At 36.2% G+C, this 24,911-nt stretch overlaps 2 protein-coding genes across 3 annotated transcripts in view; both read right to left on the bottom strand.

The window, feature by feature from the left end:
• Nucleotides 1-4,030: 4,030 nt before the first annotated feature.
• On the bottom strand, nt 4,031-14,554 carry LOC138702083 (uncharacterized). Its single transcript, XM_069829625.1, has 6 exons — nt 14,328-14,554; nt 13,468-13,628; nt 11,734-11,965; nt 10,073-10,335; nt 6,412-6,604; nt 4,031-4,412 (listed from the first exon to the last, which is right to left on the bottom strand). The coding sequence occupies exons 2-6, from the start codon at nt 13,624-13,626 to the stop codon at nt 4,303-4,305; spliced, it is 957 nt and encodes a 318-aa protein (XP_069685726.1). The 5' UTR covers nt 13,627-13,628; nt 14,328-14,554; the 3' UTR covers nt 4,031-4,302.
• Nucleotides 14,555-17,018: 2,464 nt separating this feature from the next.
• Nucleotides 17,019-24,911, bottom strand: part of LOC138702079 (G-protein coupled receptor GRL101-like) — a 929,248-nt gene continuing 921,355 nt past the window's right edge. For both annotated transcript variants that reach the window (XM_069829620.1, XM_069829619.1), the window contains exon 30: nt 17,019-24,803. In XM_069829620.1, the coding sequence (XP_069685721.1) occupies nt 24,587-24,803 (217 nt within the window). In that variant the 3' untranslated portion in view covers nt 17,019-24,586. The remainder of the gene's footprint in view (nt 24,804-24,911) is intronic.

The following is a 24,911-nucleotide window of genomic DNA, read 5'->3' as shown; positions in this document are numbered from 1 at the left end:
AAACAACTCCAATAGATTCTATGAGATTCGTCACTAATATTAACAGCATCAAAATGATAATAGAAGAAAAAGCACTGATTCAATATGAAAAACTTATCAGATTACCAGGAAACAATTGGCATTCATACAGTCCTCTCCATAGATTAAAAACTCAAAAAAGTTTCATATTCATTGTTCAAGAATTAAAACAGAAAATCAACGTCCCGAATTTAAAAGAAAACTTACAAATTAAGCCAAACCCTTTAACACTATTAAATATAGAATATAATCTAAATTTAACACAAGAAATATTGAAATCAGAAGTAAACACTGAAATAATGAAACAATTGTCTTTAGAGACAATTAATATTAGGTACCCTCCACAAAATTGGCTTCATTTATACACCGATGGATCCTTGATCTCCAGGGAACAAGGTGCAGGTGCAGGTGTTACGTGCTGTCTCTTCTCACTTTATAGATCTCTTGGATATGGAACAACAAGTTTTGATGGAGAAATCACTCCAATAAGCGAAAGTCTCAGGAATCTTCTCTGCCACATCAATAAATTTAAAAATGCAGTTATACTGTCAGACTCCAAAGCAGCTATTCTATCAATCGTCTCTAGACACACACCTTCATCACAAATAGCAGAAATACATAAAATGCTCTCTCAACTAATAACACTCAATAAAAGAATTGTATTCCAATGGATACCATCCCATTTTGGAATCCTGGGAAACGAGAATGCGGATGCTTTAGCAAAGAAGGGCAGCACTGCTACTTACAAACCTGTTACCAAATCTACGTATTACTCTGTAAAAAGATTTATTAAATCTACATACTTAGACTTCAACAAACAAAATTTGATAACTCAATCCCAAGGGAAAAAATGGAACTCTGTGCATCAAAATCCACAGTTAATTCCCGATTTACCACGAAAATCGTCTGTAGCTGCATTTAGATTGGCAACAGGCCATGATTGTTTGGCCAAACACCTGCATAGAATTGGAATATATCAGTCCCCTAACTGTCCATTGTGCAACTCAAACCAAGAAATGGATTCGGAACACCTCAAAATCTGTGCTTCAGTGGCTGGTCATGATAATATCTTTGAAAAATATTGGAGTGCAAGAGGTCAAATGACTTTATTGTCAAACGCCTGGCATTAGAAAACAACAACACATAAATTTGTTCAATGTTGGCCATTTTATGACTAAGAATGTGACGTCGCGCTGTAGCCTGTCTTTCTTGTTAGCCACGAGGATAGAGGGAATGACATCAGTAACAGAGCAGTTAAGAGAGGAGATACTTGAGCGAGATCAGTGATGACATCACCTCAAGGCCATGTAAGAAGTGAGTTGAATTGAGGAAGTCAGAGAGATAGTGGAAATTTCTGTGGTGTCAGCAGGCGAGACCAAGAGGATATAGGTCATCAGCTGAGGAAGAAAGATGTGTCCAAGAAAGAAGATAAGGGGAAAAAGGAGGGATGTTGACAAAAAGGGGAAATATAGACAATGAGAATCGATCAGATAGTGAGAAGCAAATGTGTAGTAACAAAGGCAAGCCAATATATAATTTAAGAAAATGGTGTGTTAGTGGGGAAGAAATAGCAAAGGAAATTAAACAGTGTGGCATATGCTTGATCTATTGTTCTATCTCCTTTACTTGGTTTTCCCGTTTTCTCTCTTTTTTAAATTATTTGCTTTTTCTTTGTTGCCTCTCTTACATTACTACGTATTTTAACTTCTTTACACCAGAGTTCGACATGTTCTTTACTGTTCCCTTACATTACCAAAAGATATAGTTTGACAACTTCAAGTGAAACCCCGTAAAACACACCAACTTCTGGAATCTCTTTCTTTCTTCTCTCTCCCTCGCTCCTCGTCATTCAGTCACCAATCGCCACATAAATATCTGAGAGGGTGTGTGTGGGCATCGCGACCAATAGAAGAACCACTCTCCAGTATTACCACAATAACAGATTCTTCATTTTTGCCTCAACTGTCGGCTAGGAAGGTTCCATTATGCTAGCATTGCAGGCAACTAGTCAACCTTTTAATGCTTTTGTTAGCAGGTTTGACAAACTGTGAGTGGACCTGCAAGTACATAGTGCATAGTGCTCTCTCCCTTCCCCCGTGCTTTCTCACTTGCTCCTCCCCAAGACAGTCAGCGCTCATGTAGTAACTCGGTCAGGGTTTCAGTTCGATTTGTCAATCTATAGCAGGCTTTATATTATGTAGCTAGGTTCGAGATTTACAGAGTTCCATTATTGGGTTTGAGTCTAAACCTGTGGATTGGCTCATTTAAAATGTAACGGTTTTTTTTTCCCTCCTTGCAGGATGGAACCTGGGACGAAATGTCGAGGAGGAGAGTCAGTGTGCTTAATATTAATAAATTAAAGATTAAGGTGAGCTAGGAGTAGCGTTTAATCAAGATGTATGTTAGTAGGGAGCAGTGGCGGCTTGTGGGTATTGAATTAAAAGGGGCTGCATACAAAAATAAGCCAAGCAACTTACTTTACTTAAAGATTAGTTCCATGCGCCTTATCTTGTAAGTTGTGTTTAAATGAGACAGGCTCATGTTAGTAGATTTACTGCCATTTAAAAGAATCCTGCGGACAAAATTCTGGCACACCGGCGACGCTGATATAACCTCTGCAGTTCCAAGTGTCGTTAAATAAACCATAATTTAATTTTTATATGCAGATTTAAACCTTAGAAATATCTAACTGGCGATGTTGTAGTTGGTTGTATAATATATCTACATGATACATCAATAAATGAAAAAGACTGATACAGAAATTGAATTCAGGATCTTCGAGAGTACGCACCAGGGCGCTTGCCTCATTTATTGCGATGTTATATGTTTCAGATTCCATTATGGTTTGAAAACATACTAGCAATGGCTCCTTCTTCTCATGAACAACATTTACTGTTCTTATTTTAAATCCATTTTGTTGCTCCAGCTGATGGAATTGTCTTTGAAACACATTAATCTAATACAGACTGTGTGGAGATCGACAGAAGAAAGCAGGGATACTGGATAAATTATCAAAAATATGCGAGCCTTTGTATTTTGTTTAGCGGCTCTTTACATTATGAGATTCAACTGATGGGCACTTAATTCCACATTTCTCCTGAATTGTTAAGGTACTGAACTGAATAGACTGTAAATATTGCACAGAATTAAACATTGTTGCACTTGTTATACTCACAACATTAAAGAAAATGTATTTAAAACTGCGCGCTACTGACAAACTGCTGCAAATTTTTCAGCGCCTGGAAACTCTGGATTCACAGCAAGGGGAAGCAGGGAGGAGGGGTAAAACTAACGCGCAAAGCATCCGAGACGAGACTGGCAGCTCCAGGGGAGGAAGTGACTTCACCCTATAGTCCTTGTCTCTGGTTTCGCTCTGGCAGCACCAGGGGAGGAAGTGACTTCACTAACGATTGCGTGCATGTCATTGAGAGCGGAATTTTTTAAAAAATTCGAGCCGCTAAATAGAGACTGTATAATAAATGTTTTTGTCAACATAAAACGAGACAAGAGCCACAAATGTCTGGGGGTGCTGCAGCTCCGCAGCCCCTCTTCGAAAGCCGCCCCTGGTAGGGAGTAGGTAGCAATGAAGAAAGAAGGGGAAGTATCAGGTAAGGTCAAGGAAACAACAGAATAAATTGAATTATATCACAACAGTAAAACAGGGAAGAGTTAGCAATTATAAATGACAGGAATAGTAGAATAAGAGAAAGAATTAAATGATGAGTGTAATGGATAGGAGATAGGGTAGGAGTAGAAAATAATGAGGAGAATGACAGTGTAGTGGTAGATAATATGTATGAAACATAGAAGGTGATAAGTAAATAAATGAAAATAATGGACATAGATCATGAATAAGAGAGAAGATCAGTCATATAATGTATAAATGATGTAAATAGTGTAATAAAAGGGAATGCTCGCTTCTATACAGGAATGTGAAAGGACAGCATGACCGAATATGTTGTGAGACAATAAACCATATCATATCCAACAACATACTTGAATTAAATATGCATTTAAAAAAAGAAAGATATAAATTTTAATTACACAAAGAAAGACATAGCTTATTTTACATTCCTTTTCATCTCACATCCATTATCACTTTTACACTGAAAGCTGAATAACAATAATACTGTCAATTAATTAAGTCAACAATAATTCTGCACTTTCCTTTTCTTTTTAGAAATTACAGTCCACCTTTTTGGCAACAACAATAATCTCTGATGTTACCCATTATAGGAAGCGATGCTCTGGTAAATCAACAGTTCTGCACTTCCACCTACCATTTCAGAAGTTATATTCCACTTCTTTGCTGACATAAACAGTAACCTGTGATGCTACCCACTGTGTGACAAGATGCTTTGGAGCCCCTGCTGCAATGAAGCTGATGCGGTCACCTAATAAGAATAATAATATTGAATGTAATTTACATATCTGGAATGTATTTCTTGGATCTACCCACACAACTGATATGATATTTATGGATATGTAGCAATAGACTGGAAGAGAGAGACTGCATCTTTTTTTTTAGAATAACATAAATAAATAAATCCTATCTATAATTATAACAATAATTAATACATCAACACATAAACAAAATACACCTAAAGCTACACTACACATTAGAAATTGAAAACAACAAATCCATATATTTTCTAGACATCACAATAACAAAAGTAGACAACAAACACACATTCAAAGTATACAGAAAACCCACAACAACACACATACACAACACATCCAACCACCCCACACAACACAAACAAGATGCATTCCGAACAATGGTACACAGACTACTCAACATACCAATGAACCAACAGGATTACAACAAAGAACTAAACACAATCAAATACATAGCACAAGAAAACGGAAACAACCCTAACATAATACTTACTTACTGGCTTTTAAGGAACCTGGAGGTTCATTGCCACCCTCACATAAGCCCACCATTGGTCCCTATCCTGAGCAAGATTAATCCAGTCTCTACCATTATATTCCACCTCCCTCAAATCCATTTTAATATTATCTTCCCATCTACGTCTCGGCCTCCCCAAAGGTCTTTTCCCTTCTGGTCTCCCAACTAACAATCTATATGCATTTCTGGATTCGCCCATACGTGCTACATGCCCTGCCCATCTCAAACGTCTGGATTTAACGTTCCTAATTATGTCAGGTGAAGAATAAAATGCGTGCAGTTCTGTGATGTGTAGCTTTCTCCATTCTCCTGTAACTTCATCCCTCTTAGCCTCAAATATTTTCCTAAGCACCTCATTCTCAAACACACTTAACCTATGTTCCTCTCTCAAAGCGAGAGTCCAAGTTTCACAACCATAAAGAACAACTGGTAATATAACTGTTTTATAAATTCTAACTTTCAGATTTTTTGACAGCAGACTGGATGATAAAAGCTTCTCAACCGAATAATAACACGCATTTACCATATTTATTCTGCATTTAATTTCCTCCCCGAGTGTCATTTATATTTGTTACTGTTGCTCCAAGATATTTGAATTTTTCCACCTCTTCGAAGGATAAATCTCCAACTTTTATATTTCCATTTCGTACAATATTCTGATCACGAGACATAATCATATACTTAGTATTTTCGGGATTTACTTCCAACCCTATCTCTTTACTTGCTTCAAGTAGAATTTCCGCGTTTTCCCTAATCGTTTGTGGATTTTCTCCAATAGACAACATAATACGTAAGACAAAACAAAACCACAAAAAAACAGAAGAATACAACAAAAACATAAGAACACAAAAAATACGTCACACTAACATACGAAAACAAAAACACACATAAAATTGCAACCTCATGCAAGAAATTAAATTACAACATCGCATACAGAACAAATAACACTCTACACAAACATCTCAACACACAACACAAACAAACAAATACAACCACACTGGCGTATACAAACTCAAATGTAACACGTGCAACAACTTCTACATAGGACAGACAGGCAGATTATTTCAAACACGTTACAAAGAACACATCACAGCCATAACAAAATTACAAAACACCTCCACATATGCAGAACACATCACAAATGCTAACCACACCTACAGAGACATCAACACAGACATGGAAATACTGCACATCCAACCAAAAAGCCAGAAACTCAACACACTAGAACAATATGAAATATACAGACACACGAAAACACACCCCAACGAGATTCTCACCACACAACTTAATTTCAAAACACACACACTCTTTGACTCTACACTACGAACGCACCCACACAGGAAACAGGCGCCAACACCAACAATGACCAGTTCTGAAGATGACCCAAAATAGGTCGAAACATGTTAACAAGGTACGTTACAATTTAACACAAGAAAGACTTATACATATTCCGAAATAAAATTAAACTGATTGAGACCTACCTTCCTTAAATATTTTTGTAAGGTCATGTGTGCCTAAGTTGAGTTTGAAAAGAAAGCAAGCACTGCGATGGAACAAGATGCTCTCCCACTTGTTGTTCTTCATAGCAGCTAGAGCCACTCCAAAATCTTCATTCAAAATATGCAGAATCTGTCCTTGCCCACGGACAAACACTGACTTGGGGTTAGTTGCCAACTGTAAGACATCACAACGAGCTGAGTGGTAACATACAAAAATTAGACACCAGCACTGCACTGTAAGTCAGCAAGAAATGTAATACCAACCAACATGCTACCAGCTTAGGTAATTATGGAGTTTGACTAGTGCGCGGATTTTTAAATAAGGACTCTTGATTATAGGGTAGTTTTATAAGGAGAAAACAGTGTTTTTATTTTTTATTTTTTTCGGAAATGACGAGAACATATTTTATTTTTTGTTTGTAATTAGTAATTTATTACGATTTATACAGTTGAATTTGTTGGGCGTTGTTACGATTGGTCACTCAGTTTCAGTGGCGGTTATTGTGATTGGCTGCTGAGTGAGGGAGTTCGATTGTTCGATCGACTGCAGTATGCAAGGATCTGCCTTTCGTCTCTATCGACTTTGATAGGAGTGGATGAAGGAGGGGCTCGCAAAAAGATTATCCTGGTTGTGATGCATGCGTGGACTTCTTGTGCAGTGCCAGCGTGATTCTTACCTGGATTTATTTTCGCGTGTATATTCCTGATCAAATCAAGAAGTTTCCTTCGGGCTCGTTAGGTATCTTGCATATACGAAAGTTAGGTTTGGTTTAGTGTAGGTTTTTATTAACCAAGTCCATACATTCCGCGCATGTGCAGTTATCATGTCACAGCCAAGATGATCGTGTCGCGAGTTGCATGCGTGGATGGTGTGTTGTGCACAGGGTGTTGAAGCAGTAATTAGGAGAGGGAGAGACCGATTTATTAGCGAAGTGATATCTCCATATTTTTATTACATGTATTCGCGGGGATGTTCTGGCGACTTCGTTAGAATTAGCTTCCTCACACAGGTGTTTCGTCACTTGTCAGCATCGGACAGATTTAGGGCCACCTTGAGCGGGGTTTCGTATAGACTCGATGAAGCATAAAAGCCGGAGTCGGACTAGACCCGTGGGAAAGATACTGCCAAGCTTGGGTTTTCCAAAGAACGGGTATTCTTGTGAGATATACAAACTAATTAGATTTTATGGGAAATCCAAAGTTTAAATTTAGAGATGACATATTTCGCGCCCAATAAGAAGAGATCTTGGTCCAGCTTATGAGGTCACTTTGGACCAATAGGGAATAGATTTTAGGCCAGTTAGTGACGTAGTTTTTAACCAATAGAATAGTTAGTTTTAGCGTAGGATAGGTTTTTATAAATAAGGGTGACGGGGAGCGGCGATGACGACTACTATTCCGCTTCGGAGCGGAGATCATCAAAACAACTTTACTTCGTGTCGGCGGCCCTACATACAGGGCAGAATAACTACTTCGTTTGGTGTCGACAGGACTACTATTTCGCTTCGTGTCATAGTGTACTGGACAGAGTATTGAATTTGTAGTATCGGATAGAGCTTATTCAGAGCCGCCATAGAGTCGATACAAAAGGCGACCAACGATTGAATTATATGTCAGCCGGAAATACATATTCTAGGGTTTACCAAGTGGACACGACAATAAACTTATAGTTTTGAAGTTTACGCTGCCTTTTATTTAAGTAGCCGGCTTGGTATTATTCCCGACATCAACCTACACCACAACCGTACCTCGGCTACCCTGAGTGAATCTCACGCAACATCGAGACGCACCCACCCTCAAATGGCGCCCAACGTGTGGTCCCAATAACCACTCACCATCAAATGGCGTCCAACGTGGGAACTCCCCAACAACGACCCCACCCACAGTGTAGAACGAGTGAGGTAGAATTTATTAGATTAAGGGAAGAAGAAATGCGTGAGTTCTTAATTAATCGTGGCGTGTTATCTGATAGTTGTGTGTGTGGCAATTGTGGGGATATTTTGAAAGCAGGTCAAAAAACTTTCATTTTCGACGTATTTTCACAACCTGAAAAATTCCGACAACCACACACATCACAACCTAAGTAATCGAGTCATTAGGTTATAATTGATTTCCGACAAATGCAAATACAGTAAAATCCATCGTATCCGGCACCCAAATAACAGGCAATACCAAAACAACGGCACTTTTGGCTAGAGAAAAAAAAAAGTCATTCATGCGAAAGAGAAGAGTCTGACGAAGATGGGAGTGGTTTTCGAGATTGCACATGCCGCATATTGTGTTTACTTTTTACACAGTTCACATGTGAAAACATAGACAAAAAAAAACCTGTATGTCCCTGGAGTAGAGCGTACCATCGGTAATCTGTCATTTGGACCTTGCAAACAATGTGCAGAGACAATACCTTTCAATTTAACACTTGAACTCGCCTGTTTAAAAGGGGTGTTGGAAGAGTCTAAATACGAAAGTGTGAAATTCTCTGTATCTACAGCATGTAAAAATTTCATTCAAGTGATGGATAGTATCATCACTATTACCACTAAGTGCTGCTGTTGCACAATGGATTCTGCGAAACGCAAGCAAACTGTTCTTGCGCTCTAATCATCGAATGCTACTTCATAGTATAGTTGCGATGTTGGCTACACTGCTCTTCACGTCACATGACCGCCATTTAAAATTGTCATAAGGTTACGAAAACTTTTAGTATTTTTTACACTATTATGCTTTTTTTTTAAGGTTATTTTACGACGCTTTATCAACATCTGAGGTTATATTATGTATTACTGTATTACAATAATTATGAACTGATGAATGTACATTACCGTATTCGGTACTAAAACTAAACATACATATTTGAAAACTTTATTTTTAATTATCTACATGAAAATTACTAAATTTCAACATGGAAAAAAAAAATGTTTGTGCAGTACAGAGTGTTTTTATATAACCTATAAACGTATTTTCAAATTATCCAGCAAAATCAGTTACCCGGCACTGGCTTTGTCCCACAGTTGCCAGATATGAGGAATTCTATCCTATTTCTATCGTTTTTACGACGATAAAATACGGCGAAAATGAAAGTTCGAAAAAAATTGTCCAAAAATAGTCAAACTCCATAATTATTCCAGCTTACATTGGTCACCGCTGGGGGAGCTACTCGTAATTACTATAGTCCCGTCGCTCTAATTTCCGGCAGCCAATCGCATTGCAGGTCGGCTACATTTAAACATGTGCGTCTTGTGATTCGCTTATGAAGACGTTATTCATTTCTTAAGGCTCGATAAACACTTGATATAATCGCCCGCCATTTTGGCTCTTTCGTTGGCGTTCGCAGAAAGCACACGAAGACGTTATTTGCCACTCAATTATTTGCTGAATTACAGTGCGTTTGATTTATTATCATAGGAGCTACGACATGATAATGTTTAACGGTGTGGCAAATAGATTCCTCGTATGGTAGCTCGGGAACGAAAGAACAAAAATGGCGAATGATACTACCTACCTAGACTTTATAGAACCTTCACTTCCTAAGACGTAAGCAAAGAGGAGGAGTCACGCCGGGAATAACAGCATCGCGACTTTAGCAGTGTTGTCATTTTCGGTTGATCTTGTAGTACTAAAATTATGTTCATAAATGACTTACATGTTTGATTTCAGCTGCGAGGTTACGTGGCTCAGCAGTAAGACTAACTCCAGCGTCGTATTCCATGTTGGGTTTCTTACCCTTCCATACAACTGTAGCAAACCAAGGGCAGTAGTTGTCGTTTTCAGACTGTTCGCAGGGCACTGCATCAAACTGCACCTTGTCGTCCACAGTAAGGGAGGACTGCAAGTTCTGCTTAGTGTTCAGACGCTTCCCAAACAGGAACAGCTTGCTTGCCAGGAACAGGATGCTATGCTCCTGATCTGAAATAAAGTACCAGACTAACCTCAAAGTGGCAAAGTTAGAGTGTGCATGGTGTGAGAATTTTCGGTTTTTGAACTGTTTTAGATACAGAAAACATCCAACATTTTGGAGCTATGTATTGATTGTATCATCAGAGAAGACAAGGAAAGTGGAAAATATCTTTCAGATCAGCAGTTCCTAAACTGTAGTCCGTGGACCCTTGGGGATCCGAAAGTAAGCAGTCAGTGGTCCACACATTGAGTATTCAAACTGGAACTTCACATACTAACATACTTACTTACTTACTGGCTCTCAAGGCACCCGGAGGTTCATTGCCGCCCTCACATAAGCCCGCCATTGGTCCCTATCCTGAGCAAGATTAATCCATTCTCTATCATCATATCCCACCTCCATCAAATCCATTTTAATATTATCTTCCCATCTACGGCTTGGTCTCCCCAAAGGTCTTTTTCCCTCCGGCCTCCCAACTAACACTCTATATGCATTTCTGGATTCGCTCATACATGCTACATGCCCTGCCCATCTCAAACGTCTGGATTTAATGTTCCTAATTATGTCAGGTGAAGAATACAATGCGTGCAGTTCTGCGTTGTGTAACTTTCTCCATTCTCCTGTAACTTCATCCCTCTTAGCCTCAAATATTTTCCTAAGCACCTCATTCTCAAACACCCTTAATCTCTGTTCCTCTCTCAAAGTGAGAGTCCAAGTTTCACAACCATAAAGAACAACTGGTAATATAACTGTTTTATAAATTCTAACTTTCAGATTTTTTGACAGCAGACTGGATGATAAAAGCTTCTCAACCGAATAATAACACGCATTTACCATATTTATTCTGTGTTTAATTTCCTCCCGAGTGTCATTTATATTTGTTACTGTTGCTCCAAGATATTTGAACTTCTCTATCTCTTCAAAAGATAAATTTCCAATTTTTATATTTCCATTTCGTACAATATTCTCGTCACGAGACATAATCATATACTTTGTCTTTTCGGGATTTACTTCCAAACCTATCTCTTTACTTGCTTCCAATAAAATTCCGGTATTTCCCCTAATCGTTTGTGGATTTTCTCCTAACATATTCACGTCATCCGCATAGACAAGCAGCTGATGTAACCCGTTCAATTCCAAACCCTCTCTGTTATCCTGGACTTTCCTAATGGCATACTCTAGAGCAAAGTTAAAAAGTAAAGGTGATAGTGCATCTCCTTGCTTTAGCCCACAGTGAATTGGAAACGCATCTGACAGAAACTGACCTATACGGACTCTGCTGTACGTTTCACTGAGACACATTTTAATTAATCGAACTAGTTTCTTGGGAATACCAAATTCAATACTAACATACAGTACAATAATAACATTTCTAGCTGAAATAGCGTTGAAAGGAGGTACTTTACCATTTGCGTCACTGTATGTTATAACCCCTTGTCTGTGGGACACGTCAGAGACAATGCCAGATGCGTTGTAGATCCCGCTCATTTCGGTGCTGGGAGTACTAAGATCAGCCGGGTCCTGGCGCCATGCCATTGTCACAAAGTACCCACAACGATCCAGGCCAGAGTCGTCAAATCCATGACACGAAAATTTCACCATGGAGCCTTCATGAAGATGTCTGTCAATCGACTCACCCTAGAAGCAAACAATGGACAATCACTGCATATTGATCAAATACAGAGTTTCGTTATAATATACCTCCACGTCCACACCTGTGGAGTAATGGCTAGCGCGTCTGACCGCGAAACCAGGTGGCCCGGGTTCGAGTCCCGGTCAGGACAAGTTACCTGGTTTGGGTTTTTTCCGGGGTTTTCCCTCAACCCAATATGAGCAAATGCTGGGTAACTTTAGGTGCTGGACCCCAGACTCATTTCACCGGCAGTATCACCTTCATCTCATTCAGATGCTAAATAACCTGAGATGTTGATAAAGTGTTGTAAAATAACCTACTAAAATGAAAAATATATATATACCTCCACTTGATGCAGTATGACACTGGAATGGGTAGATGATAAAAATCACTGAGTATTTAAATTTTTAAATCATCATCATAATCATCATCATCATAGTCACCATCATCATTATCAACATAGAACTTTATAAGCTATGAAAGCTCTTGTTTGCTGAGTTTACAATATAATACCCTTGTCATGACAAACAATTTTCCAGTTATCATAGATTTCTAAAACGTTTAGGTTTTCCTTCAGATTGTCCAAATATCTAGGCCTAGGTCTTCAGAGTGATCTTTTCCCTAAAGGAGTTTCTGAGAACATCCTTTTACTCTGCTTTCTTCTGGAGCTCTTAGCATATGTCCAATCCATCGCAGTCTTTTTGCTTTAATCCTGGCCACAATATCAGGTTCATTACAAAAATTATACATTTCCTTATTGTGTAGTGGGCTCCTTTCCAAAGTATCTTCATTATACTGCTCCCAATATTCATCTCAAAATGTTCTTTTAAACAATTTTCGGGATTCTTTTATTATATGATATCGCTTAATTTTAGTCAAGTTTGACAAACGATGACGTCAGAACACTGAGGTCACAACATGGCCGACGTAAACCAACACGACGAGTAAATAAAACTCGCTGAGATATCACCTCAACTAACCCACTAACCTTCTCACATACGTCGACCTCATGTCACTGAGATATCACCTCAACTAACCCACTAACCTTCTCACATACGTCGACCTCATGTCACTGAGACATCACCTCAACTAACCCACTAACCTTCTCACATACGTCGACCTCATGTCACTGAGATATCACCTCAACTAACCCACTAACCTTCTCACATACTTCGACCACATGACATCACCCCATTCTCCAATCTAGCCAACATATATTCTCATAAACACACTAGGCCTACCGATATCCTATAGTCATGTCTCACAAGCATAGGCTACACTACAACAGGCATAACTGAAGTCTTGGATATGTATAATTTTTTTTATAATAATTCTCTCTTAAATGTATTGGTTTAATGCATAATAATTTCGCAGCCAATTTGGCAATATGTGTACTATAAATCTACAATATTGCTATGTCTCTCCTTCAAACTGGCTTCAAGGTATCGCATGAGAAAGGGAAGACAAGACAAATCATTCATGCATGTGAATTCAACAAGATACATACCATTGGAACGTTCTGTCCATCCACAATAATCTTGTCAGCTCTGAGTAATGCTCTCTCCTGTTTCGCGCGATAGTAGAATGCTACCACGGCCTTATATGGAAGATGTAACTCAATCACCTTGCCCACCATATTGTGTAAATAGTTACTCTGAAGAGCCATTTCTGTCCACAAAAAAACAGCATAAATAATTAATGAATTCGAAGAATGAGAAGGTAATATGAACATTTTTTTACGTTGAAGATAAGATTGCAGCAGTAGTTAAAAAACTACTTTTATGACAAGCCAAGTTGCAGGTGGTAACCTCACTATTTCTCAAGTTCACTGAAGAAGAACCGCTACCAAAGTTAAAACGTAACATTACTGAGCAACTGCATGATTTAACAACTAGCTTCAGATATTAATTCCCTGTACCAAATCCTAAAAACTCATAGACAAGAATTCTTTCGAACATGATGTATAACTCAACTCTATCTGCAGAAAAATAACATGCACTTCTTGACATGACTTGTGATGGTTAATTGAAACGTTAGGGGAAGTGATAAGTTACCAGCAACAAATTAACAGAGCACTAACTTAGTCCTAAGCTAATGCAATATATTTAAATATATTAAATCTAGTTTAGTTATCGGTATAAGTAGGTCTATGCTTACAGCAACAATGTCAATTGCAACACTCCATCATTACGACGAAAGTAAGTAGGCCTACATAACCTACAAATATTGCAATGGTTGCTTTATTCTGTAATGTATTCTAAGAGAAAAGGGTTGGGAAAGACTTTCGAAGTTGTCACACTTATTTCAAAACTGGAGTAATAAATGTATGAAATGTAAACAGTGGGAGGTTGACTTTGGTAACATTACCTGCAAGTTGAAGAACAATGCACACTAAATTTATCACTAGTGATTTCTCATTCAAATCGAAATTTGTTGCAAGATCAACACATATATCCCGGGCATACGATATCCCTTTAACGCATGTATATCATTGATATTCCCCTTATTCTCTTCGAAACCCTCCTCAATACAGCAGAAGAAACCTGGTACCACACAAGTCACACGACAGAATCTCGAATTGTTGGTTTCGGAATTTGTCATCAGTGCAGCCAACTCTGTACGATAAATTCCTGCTAACTAGATCCTAGAATTTGATACACTGATGAGAAAATATGCCAGAAAAAATGTATTTAATTATATATTGTAACTCTGTTCACTGTGAAAAATTAATTTGGGGAAACTAGCGCATAGATAATTCTGATAATTTCGGAAATGAAAATCTTTTAAACAGTCAGACATCGGCTGAGTTGGCAACTCTATCGATCATTTCTACTGTCGTAATCAGTGTCACCACCTCCATGCTTTAAATGCCTCTATGAAACAATGCAGGAAATTTAACATATTAACGTAAAATGAAATTTTGCAGATGTGATGATTTAAAAACCACTCGAATAAATTTGATTATTTTACTTGTTAATCAATGAAAAAACGCCAAACCTTGTGGAAAAACTGTTGTTTTGGCGATATTCCCTTGGAGTATTATCCTGTGCCAGTGCTGCCAACAAACCCATTTTATGGCTAAATCTAGCTTATTTAGTGACAGCTCTGATCACATATTAATGTAACAGATTACCATCCCCATGTTAAAATCGGTAACACTGGAGGAGAACCGCCAGGATCGCCACCGTCGATTGAGAATGACCGCTAGATGGAAGTACAATCGCTCCATGCAATTCAAATAAGTTAAACGTGACTTTTTATGCAGTAGCTAGACGACAGCATAGTTAAAAAAAAAGGGGGGGGGAGGAGTTGTATGAGCAATCTGTTATAAATATGTGATTTAGGGTGACAGCCATAAAAATTCAAGAAATCCTCACAGTCTGATATATCATTTTCTATTTAACTGTCTAGCCAGTTTTAAAAGTTTATTAATTATAGAACATCATATGAAAACAAAGCTCATGAAATCATGAAAATAAAAATTTCACATCATAATTGCTTTCAAAATGTAATGTCTTATTGATTGATTTGCCCATCGCACCGATGTTGTCGTCTGCTACACAATCACAGATCATTCCACTATAGACACAACAATCATTTACTATCTTCTTCTCTTTGTCTCTTTTGTTCTGTCTTTCTCTCGCTGCTCGCTTAGTGCTTTCAGCTTGTCATATTTGGTAACAAACGCAACAATGCATTTTTCATGGAGAATTTAATAAATAGTAAAAATTAATATCATAAATTAATAAAGAATTCAAATAGTTTAATCTTGTCCGATGTTCATTTAATCTTGAGAATTACATATTCAAATATAATTTTTATTTAAATGTATACGTAGGTAGCTATGAAATAATTGTTTTGGTACTCTTATGAATGACAAGATGTTTTAAATTGACCAATAGTAAACCTAACCTTAACAGGACGGGAATAAATATGCTCAATGCTAAACAATAAAATAACTGACTTTCTGTAGGCTATCCATTTGCTTACAGATTTCCTAGTTACATACTTAGAAACATAATCAAATACATTGTTCGACTTCAAATGAAAAAATACCTGTCAAAATAAAAAAATCTCAATTTAAGTGTAGGCTACAGAAGAAAATTGGGTATCTCATTCCATAACACATCATGCTGGTAGTATATAAGTAACTTTCTGGGCTAATAAATGATGGTGACCAGACTTTGAAGTTAGTGCATGTACATCAAACACACTGTCTATCAATTAAGTTGGCTGACATGGATAACTGAAAACAATTTTAGTATTGCTTGTTAGTGGGAACTATGTTTCAGTTTTTCCCCTCAATCTATTAAGAACAAATTCTGGATAACTTTCGACACTGACATTGTAACCTTTATTTCACACAGATGCTAGATAATCATCACATGATAAAACCTCATAAAATAAAGCAGTTAAAAAATAAAAGAAAACAAATTATTATTAAATGCTATACTTCAGAATACAGCATAAATACTTATGTGCAAATTTAAAAATAATTAAAAAACATGTGTTTTATTGATGGTATAAGGGTAGATAAATAAATAAGTACGAACATAAAAAAGAGATGTTCTCTGCACCAAAAATAAATAATTCAATAATGAAATAACCTATGTACTTATGTAGTATTCTGAAGTCATTCCTTTTAAAAATAAAACACATAAAAAATAGCATACCTAGGACATATCCTACAATATAAAAAATATTATTTGCTTCAACCTATCCTAAAAGAAAAAAAGTGAGAGGAAAAGAGAAGTGGGTCAGCTGAAAATGTCTTGACTGCACAATATACGGCAATGAACAGATTTACATGCAAGGAAACTATTTTGGATAGCTGAAGATCATGAAGTTTTGGCAATGTGATCACCAATTTTCGTTCATGTACTCGTATATGGCACAAGAAGAAAACTGTCGAGTACTGCACACTGCAACAATCAGTCTATACTGCAAATGAAGGAAGGAATGGTGGTAATCATCATGGAGATGGTAATGATGATGACAATGGAAGAAGAAAGAGAGGGAAGGAAGACAACTATGATGATGATAAATAAAATGATCTGCCTCAATGCATCATAAAATCATTTGTTATTTTCAAATAAATATAACAAATATGTTCTCTCTTATTACCGATTTAAATTACAATATATGGATGTTCATATGCGATACACAATACAACAATATGTACAAGTAAACTTACAATTCAGTTCCATTATTATAAATGAAATTATTTATGAAATATGGTGAAGGTTGGTATTAACATGATGCTTTATTTGCATGACTTAACATATTCTTGAAAGATGGTTGTTCATGTGTTATTTATACCTTTCTTGAGACTCGAGGAATGTGATCTCAAAATTAAAAGTAATGCAATGCTATTTATGATTTTAATATGTTAAGGAGATATGTATGATTTTTAAAACTTCCACAATTTTCATCCAAAATTAGTGAAATTTAAACTACATAAATAGGTACAGTATACAATACGGTACTATCATCTGTACAAAATTTGATGCCACTAGGATAATAGTTTTGAAATTATATTTTTCAAATATGTTTTATAAGGACATCACTAAAAAGGCTCCTTGCATCAAAGTTTTCAAAATTTTAAATCCATACGTGTTCAGAAGTCTGAAAATAGTCATAAATAGTTATGGGAATAAAAATTAAATAGCTTTTTGAGCTCAGTCTAAATACAGAGACACAATAAATTTTTTAATTTCATGAATTTACCATTACAGCATATTTTAATCCAAATGCTATATGAATATGCCTCGAAAGAACTTAATATTAATCCATGTTGAATCTTTCGTACACTACTTTTAACACTTGAATATAAATAATTGATTAAATGGTGATCTTACTCGTATTAATTATGTAAGCATGTGCGGCTTACAGCTGTTTTGGTGCTACTTGACACCATCCTCAGAGCCTACTAGATCTTGGCGCTATCTCAACTTCACTGCCTGTTGTGTGGGTGCGTTCGTATGATGAAGAGTTGTGTCAAATAGTGTGTGTGTTCTGAAATTGATCTGATCAACACACTAGAACAATATGAAATATAGACATACTAAAACACACCCTAATCAAATTCTTAACACACAGATCAATTTCAGAACACACACACTATTTGACACAACTCTTCATCACATGAACGCACCCACACAACAGGCAGCGAAGTTGAGATAGCACCAAGATCTAGTAGGTTCTGAGGATGGTGTCAAGTAGCACCGAAACAGCTGTAAGCCACACATGCTTACGTAATTAACACGAGTAAGATCGCCATTTAATCAATTATTAATATTAATGTTTCATACAAATGCTAATTAAATTTGATTTATCAACAGTTAGATCATTTAGAACAGTCTCAAATATAATTACGAGCATAAAAACAAAAAAATTAGATTTTCTTAATTTTTCAGCATTATTTCACCACTGTATCCCCTTAAAATAATTATGTGGTGCTATTATTCTTATAACTAGACTGTGCGGAAGTTCATGCAATAAAAAAAGCAGAAAATATTCATCCATTTATGTGCTTAAAATGCTGAAATATGCACTAAAATAAACCATTTGCAGTAAAAATTATTGCAAAACCAAAGTATTTCTCGAATTGTTACTGTATTCTGACAAAATATAAAATATTTTTTATAAATGAATAATATAATAAGGGCAATGCTGAAATAATAATGTAAAGTAATACTAATAATGAAAACCAGCTATTCGGCTGGGAGATCATCGAGCTAAACACAATACCTCCGTTCTGCTTGGATGATCATACTTTAGTACTGATGTAATACTTTGAAGAATTACCACAGATAATTTAACTGTAAGTCTTCATGCTTCACCAACCTTCACCCTATTTTTACTGCAGTGTGCGTTACCATAAATATTCAGATGAAGAAAGAGTATAAAAACACTGAAAGTCGAGATTAATGTGATTCATTGTGCAGAAATATAATCTGTCATTGCAGCACTCCAACATCACACGTGTAAAATTGTGCTTAAATTTTTAATCACTTAATACTCTTCTCACAATATTGTGGTGTTGTCATCCAGTGACAGCATTTTTTTCTCTCTGTCTCTCTTATTTTCACAGAAATAATACTCCCTGTGATTAAATATTGTATATTACACTCTTAGCCAGAGAAGTTAAGTCTTCTTCTCCATAGATTACAGAATGGAACTCATGTTTACCTTGGAAAGATATTCATACTTGTGGCAACAACAATCACGTCTCAAAAACTGATGTTTGTTCATTATCTGTGTTATGTAATTTATTATAGCAAAACCTGCCTAAAGCAGAGCCTGAATAAACCAGAAACTTAAACGTAATTTTTCTATGGTGCCCTGTAGTTATAAAGTATTTTATACAGTTTAAAATGGAAACCTAAATAAAGCAGAAACAGAACATTATTGCCAGTCAATATCAATACCTTAAAAACAACATACTTTGCATACTTTCACTCGGTAATGAGTTTTGGAATAATATTCTGAGAAAATTCCACAGATAGTAACAGTATATTCCTATTACAAAAAAAGAGCAATTAGAATAATAGTAGGTGCCAAATCTAGGGAATCTTGTAGGACTATTTAAAAAAAACTACAAATAATGCCCATGGCTTGTCAGTATATCTTTTCATTAATAATCTTTCTCTTATGTAATCGTGAAAACTTTGTAACTAATTCAACAGTTCATAGCATAAATACATGTCAAAAAAATGACTTTCATACTCCATCGGCAAGTCTATCGTGGTATCAAAAAGGAGTACGTTATATGGCAGTAAAAATTTTTAATAGCCTCCCTATCGATATAAAAAATGAAACTCAAAACATAAAATTATTTAGGGCCAAATTAAAGAAGTACCAGTACCTAATTTCTCACGCCTTCTATTCTGTAGGTGAATTCATGACATTCAATAACACTTCATGAAATTGATACTAAAACTTTGTGTTGTACTAGTAGACTATACTGTAAATCTCTTCTGTATATATTTCATCTAGACTGTGACTATAAATTAAAACTTTATAATAGTATTAAGTTTTTTGACTTGTTCCATATTCTAGCTGTGAAGCAATGTATGATTACCATGGAATGTTAATAAATGCAATACAATACAAGTCCCAAGAGAGAAAAATAATTGAACGTAATGGAATTCCTACCAGTGTATTGCAATAAGATTAAAACAAGACACTGTAGAAATGGCAGACAACAACATACTAAATGAATTGCCAAAATATTGTATATTATACTTACTTACTTACGGCTTTTATGGAACCTCACATAAGCCCGCCATTGGTCCCTACCCTGAGCAAGATTAATCCAGTCTCTACCATCATATACCATCTCCCTCAAATCCATTTTAATATTATCTTTCCATTTACGTCTCGGTCTCCCCAAATGTCTTTTTCCCTCAGGCCTCCCAACTAACACTCTATATGCATTTTTGGATTCGTCCATACGTGCTACATGCCCTATCCATCTCAAACGTCTGGATTTAATGTTCCTAATTATGTCAGGTGAAGAATACAATGCGTAAACGGAAACCTTCCTAAAGTGGAAATTATTTCTGATACCGAGCACTTCTGGTTTAGACAGGTTTTACTGTATTTTATGTGAAGGGTGACTAGCATGTGGCACAAATGTCCACGAAAAGTACCTGTACAGAAGACATAAAGAAGTTCATTACAGGAAATTGTAAACAGATCCGTGAGTCACTCAAGACTATTGCAGGAAGGTGATAATGTGTCATTGTTGTAATGACGAATGCAAGGAATGATCATAACATCTGACTCAAGTGAGTTGGGAATTGTCTCACTTTCTTTGAGCCTGTGCTTCTTGTCTTGTCTTGTCTTGTCCATGTTGACATCCTAGTTAAGAAAACAACTTGGATTGAAATATAATGGTTACAACAAGAGTTATAAATTACGGCAAATTATTTCTAATGCAATTTTAAGATTCATTTCGTCTTAAAATTTTCCTCTTTCTAGTCTCATAGTAAGAGCAGTACATTCCTTTGTATCTCAGTATAGTTCGCTGTAGAAAGTCCAGAGCAGCTTTGTTAAATTACGTTTGGTACTCCATGTTAAAGATTAAGATTGAATTAAATTCTTATATTAGTAGCTGCCACATCTTGTTGCAGATCATTAAATTTTTAAAATTTTATTATGGATATTTCTAACTTAATTTACATTTTTTTTTGTTCATTTGAACTGATTGGGATGCCGATATTTTAAATCCAAGAATTTTGACAGCTATCAATATGATGATACTTCATTTTTCTGTAAACATATTACTTTTCATACCTGGCATAAAATACCATAAAAACAACGTTGACAAAAATAGAAAAGTTGGTCTTGGCGCCTCTTGTTTCCTGTGTGGGTGCGTTCGTAGTGTAGAGTCAAAGAGTGTATGTGTTTTGAAATTGAGTTGTGTGTTGAGAATATCGTTGGAGTGTGTTTTCGTGTGTCTGTATATTTCATATTGTTCTAGTGTGTTGAGTTTCTATCTTTTTGGTTGGATGTGCAGTATTTCCATGTCTGTGTTGATGTCTCTGTAAGTGTGGTTAGCATTTGTGATGTGTTCTGCATATGTGGAGGTGTTTTGTGATTTTATTATGGCTGTGATATGTTCTTTGCAATGTGTTTGAAATGATCTGCCTGTCTGTCCTATGTAGAAGTTGTTGCAGGTGTTACATTTGAGTTTGTATACGCCTGTGTGGTTGTATTTGCTTGTTTGTGTGTTGAGATGTTTTTGTAGAGTGTTATTTGTTCTGTATGCGATGTTGTAGTTTAATTTTTTGAATGAGGTTGCAATTTTATGTGTGTTTTTGTTTTCGTATGTTAGTGTGATGTATTTGTGTCCTTGGGTTTGTGTTGTAATCTGTTTTTTGTGGTTTTGTTTTGTCTTACGTATTATGTTTTCTATTATGTTACGGTTGTATCCTTTTTTGTGCTATGTATTTGATTGTGTTTAGCTCTTCTTTGTAATCCTGTTGGTTCATTGGTATGTTGAGTAGTCTGTGTACCATTGTTCGGAATGCAGCTTGTTTGTGTTGTGTGGGGTGGTTGGATGTGTTGTGTATGTATGTTGTTGTTGTTGTGGATTTTCTGTATACTTTGAATGTGTGTTTGTTGTCTACTTTTGTTATTGTGATGTCTAGAAAATTTATGGGAACACGTTAACAAGGTACATTAATATTTAACACAAGAAAGTTCTTATCATACATATTCCGAAGTGATACAATGTTAAAAGTTGTGTAACCAAGATGTATAATAGGAAAGTATTTCATATACACCTCTAATTTCTTTCTCATTCTTAATGGCTACAATTGTCTGGAGTGCAAGAGGTCAAATGACTTTATTGTCAAACGCCTGGCATTAGAAAACAACAACAACAATTGTCTGGCAAACTAATCCGTGCCCTTTAAGTGGTGTTGTAAATTTTTTATACATCTCGTCCTTACAGCTCACTTCATTCTTACAACATGTTTATTGTAGCTAAAATACGTCCTTAACATTTCTCTCATACTAGAAGATGAAAAATTAACCAGTCAGTATCATTACTGACACATTTGTTTGTATGTAATTAGATTTCCGACCTCAGCATAAATTACTACCATTTTTCTTACAGCATCCTGATATATGCTACTGAATTCGCTTTTAATCTTAAAAACACTACTATGAGTAATGAACGGAAAGAAAATTTATGTTAAGTTTACCAACTTCGACTGAGAATCCCTATGTTGAGGTATGGTAAGTTTTTTTTTTTGGGTAGAAGTTGTATAGATTAGACTTTTTCCATTTCTGGTGGTGGGAGGGGGGGAAGCACCATCTTCGTTTTCAGGTGAACAAAAGTCAGTTTTCAGTTATTTATAATATGAAGACGAAGATAGACCCAATTTTCGAAATGTGAATATTTTCTTTCTTTTCATTACCAGTCAATGGAATATGTACAATCTAAACCTTGTTCAAACAATTCACCACTGTCTTTCCCCTCAATTAGGTCAAGTTTGGGGCATTCTTCTCCCTCTCCCCTTCCCATAATTTAATCAATTCTCTTATTATCTTATTACCATCCCAAGAACAAATGAAATCGTGAATTCCAAAACTTGATAAGTGCAAAAATAAAAAAAAAACTGAGATATCTATTTCAGTCAATTCACATGGTACTCCTGCATCATATTACACCAAGTGTTTGTGCCACATCTGATTATTTATGAGTGTTTTCAAATTTAAAATATGGATTTTGTTCCAAAACTTTACGAGACATTCAGTAATTTTACCTCAAAACTTAATACTTGAAGACTGGCTAATTTGAGTCAAAGTTTCATACATTTTTATTTATCTATATGGCACAAATGCTCGGCATGTTCTAACAGGCTACAGTACAAGTTTCGGGTTCCTCCTCTGTACAAAGAAAAAAAGAACTCATATATTCAGATATTATTATGATGTACCGAAGTTAAACTGAGAGAATTCGAGTCGACATCGGGATGGGAATCCGGTGTGGCTTAGTGGATAGAGCGTCAGCACTTAGAGCTGAAAACCCAGGTTCAAATCCTGGAGCCAGAAAGAATTTTTTTTCTCCATTCCACTCATCTATCATCATACATTCAGACTTCCTACCGCTGCCAACACTGAAACTGTACATGGGATTTTAAAGCAAACCACTTTATTTGCTATTTTTCCTATTATTTTAAGCAAACTTCATATTTTTTCTTGAGCTCTGACTTGACAACACTGCTTTTAGCGGCAAAACTCAAAGATATTGATATACTTCTTGTTCTCAAGTTGCTCTTACTAGAAATATTTTTTTCTTTTCATTTTGGTGATAAATAATTCAACAATTGCAGTCAAGTAAAAAAAAAATTAATTTTTTTTGTGTGCTTCCTGTGAAATTATATGAGGTGTACTTATGAAGTTTCGAACTCATCGCCTCAAATATCTAATTTTACGAGTCGAAATTTCTGCACATTTTCGAGCACATAATGGGGGCTTCACATCTGACCATCCTCTTGAGCTGATACAGATTAAAAGAGAAAGCGAAAGAAAAAAAAACTTTTCCAATGACTATTTACTACCTATTATTGATATTCAAAATAACATGAGAAAGGAAATAGCCTCTGAAAAAACAACCGTGATTTTAGAAATGTTATCTCCTGTAGTTTTTAATGGCACACTTATTCTTTCTTTCTTTCCCATTAATGTCCCACGAAGTCACTTCTCTCCTGTTGCTTCCACTGAGATTTCTGCGGTGCATTAGATGATCTTTTTTCATGGTTCCATTGCAGTTACATATGATGCACAATTTGCTGGTAGTTGTCGAAAGCCCCAATTCTATTTAAATGTTTATTGAAGCAATCGTGACCAGTCTGCAGCATGGAAACTGCTACAACACTTTTTATATTTGTATGTAGAATTGTTGATATATGTTTTTCGTTTCTTTTTTATGAATTCTTTTATTGTGATTTTTAAAATCGTCATACTTCCATTGGATCACAGATTCATTTGTCAATGATAAATTCAATATAAACTGCGATAATGTCAAGTCTCACATGGGCCATCACTCAGTCGTAGAGTTGCTTCAGTCTCTCCTTGCTTCTTTTGTCCTTGCCCTTCCCTACCGCTAGTCACTTGTTCCCATTACCTCGAGAATCGCTGTGCAGACGCCTCAGTGGGATGATCTCACCATGTGCAGAGACCGCTGTGTCAATGCTGGAACTACCGTGTCTGCAGCTACTGGACTGCCAGAGAATTGTTGCGCCTGGAGTTGATACTGATGAAGATGGTGGGACGACGTTGTTTGTAGCGTGGTACGACCCTGATCTCCATCTGTGAGGTTGATGTCTGAAAATACATTCATGTTACGTACTTATCATTTTATTTTAAATAAAATATGAATTCATTTTGAATACACTCTTTTAACACTTATATAATCACTGATGAACAGTTCAG

The sequence above is a fragment of the Periplaneta americana genome, chromosome 6 (genome assembly GCF_040183065.1).
Source record: "Periplaneta americana isolate PAMFEO1 chromosome 6, P.americana_PAMFEO1_priV1, whole genome shotgun sequence".
Classification (NCBI taxonomy): domain Eukaryota; kingdom Metazoa; phylum Arthropoda; class Insecta; order Blattodea; family Blattidae; genus Periplaneta; species Periplaneta americana.
The sequence above is the reverse complement of the archived record's forward strand: the minus strand, read 5'-3'. Positions and strand labels throughout refer to the sequence as shown.

Excerpts from the sequence above, each read along its gene's own strand:
- LOC138702083 (XM_069829625.1), bottom strand. The coding sequence starts at position 13,626 with ATGGCTCTTCAGAGTAACTATTTACACAATATGGTGGGCAAGGTGATT. Across the intron at positions 11,966-13,467 it reads ATGGACAGAACGTTCCAATG|GGTGAGTCGATTGACAGACA; the intron begins GTATGTATCTTG and ends GTTTGCTTCTAG. Across the intron at positions 4,413-6,411 it reads TACAAAAATATTTAAGGAAG|GTGACCGCATCAGCTTCATT; the intron begins GTAGGTCTCAAT and ends TATTCTTATTAG.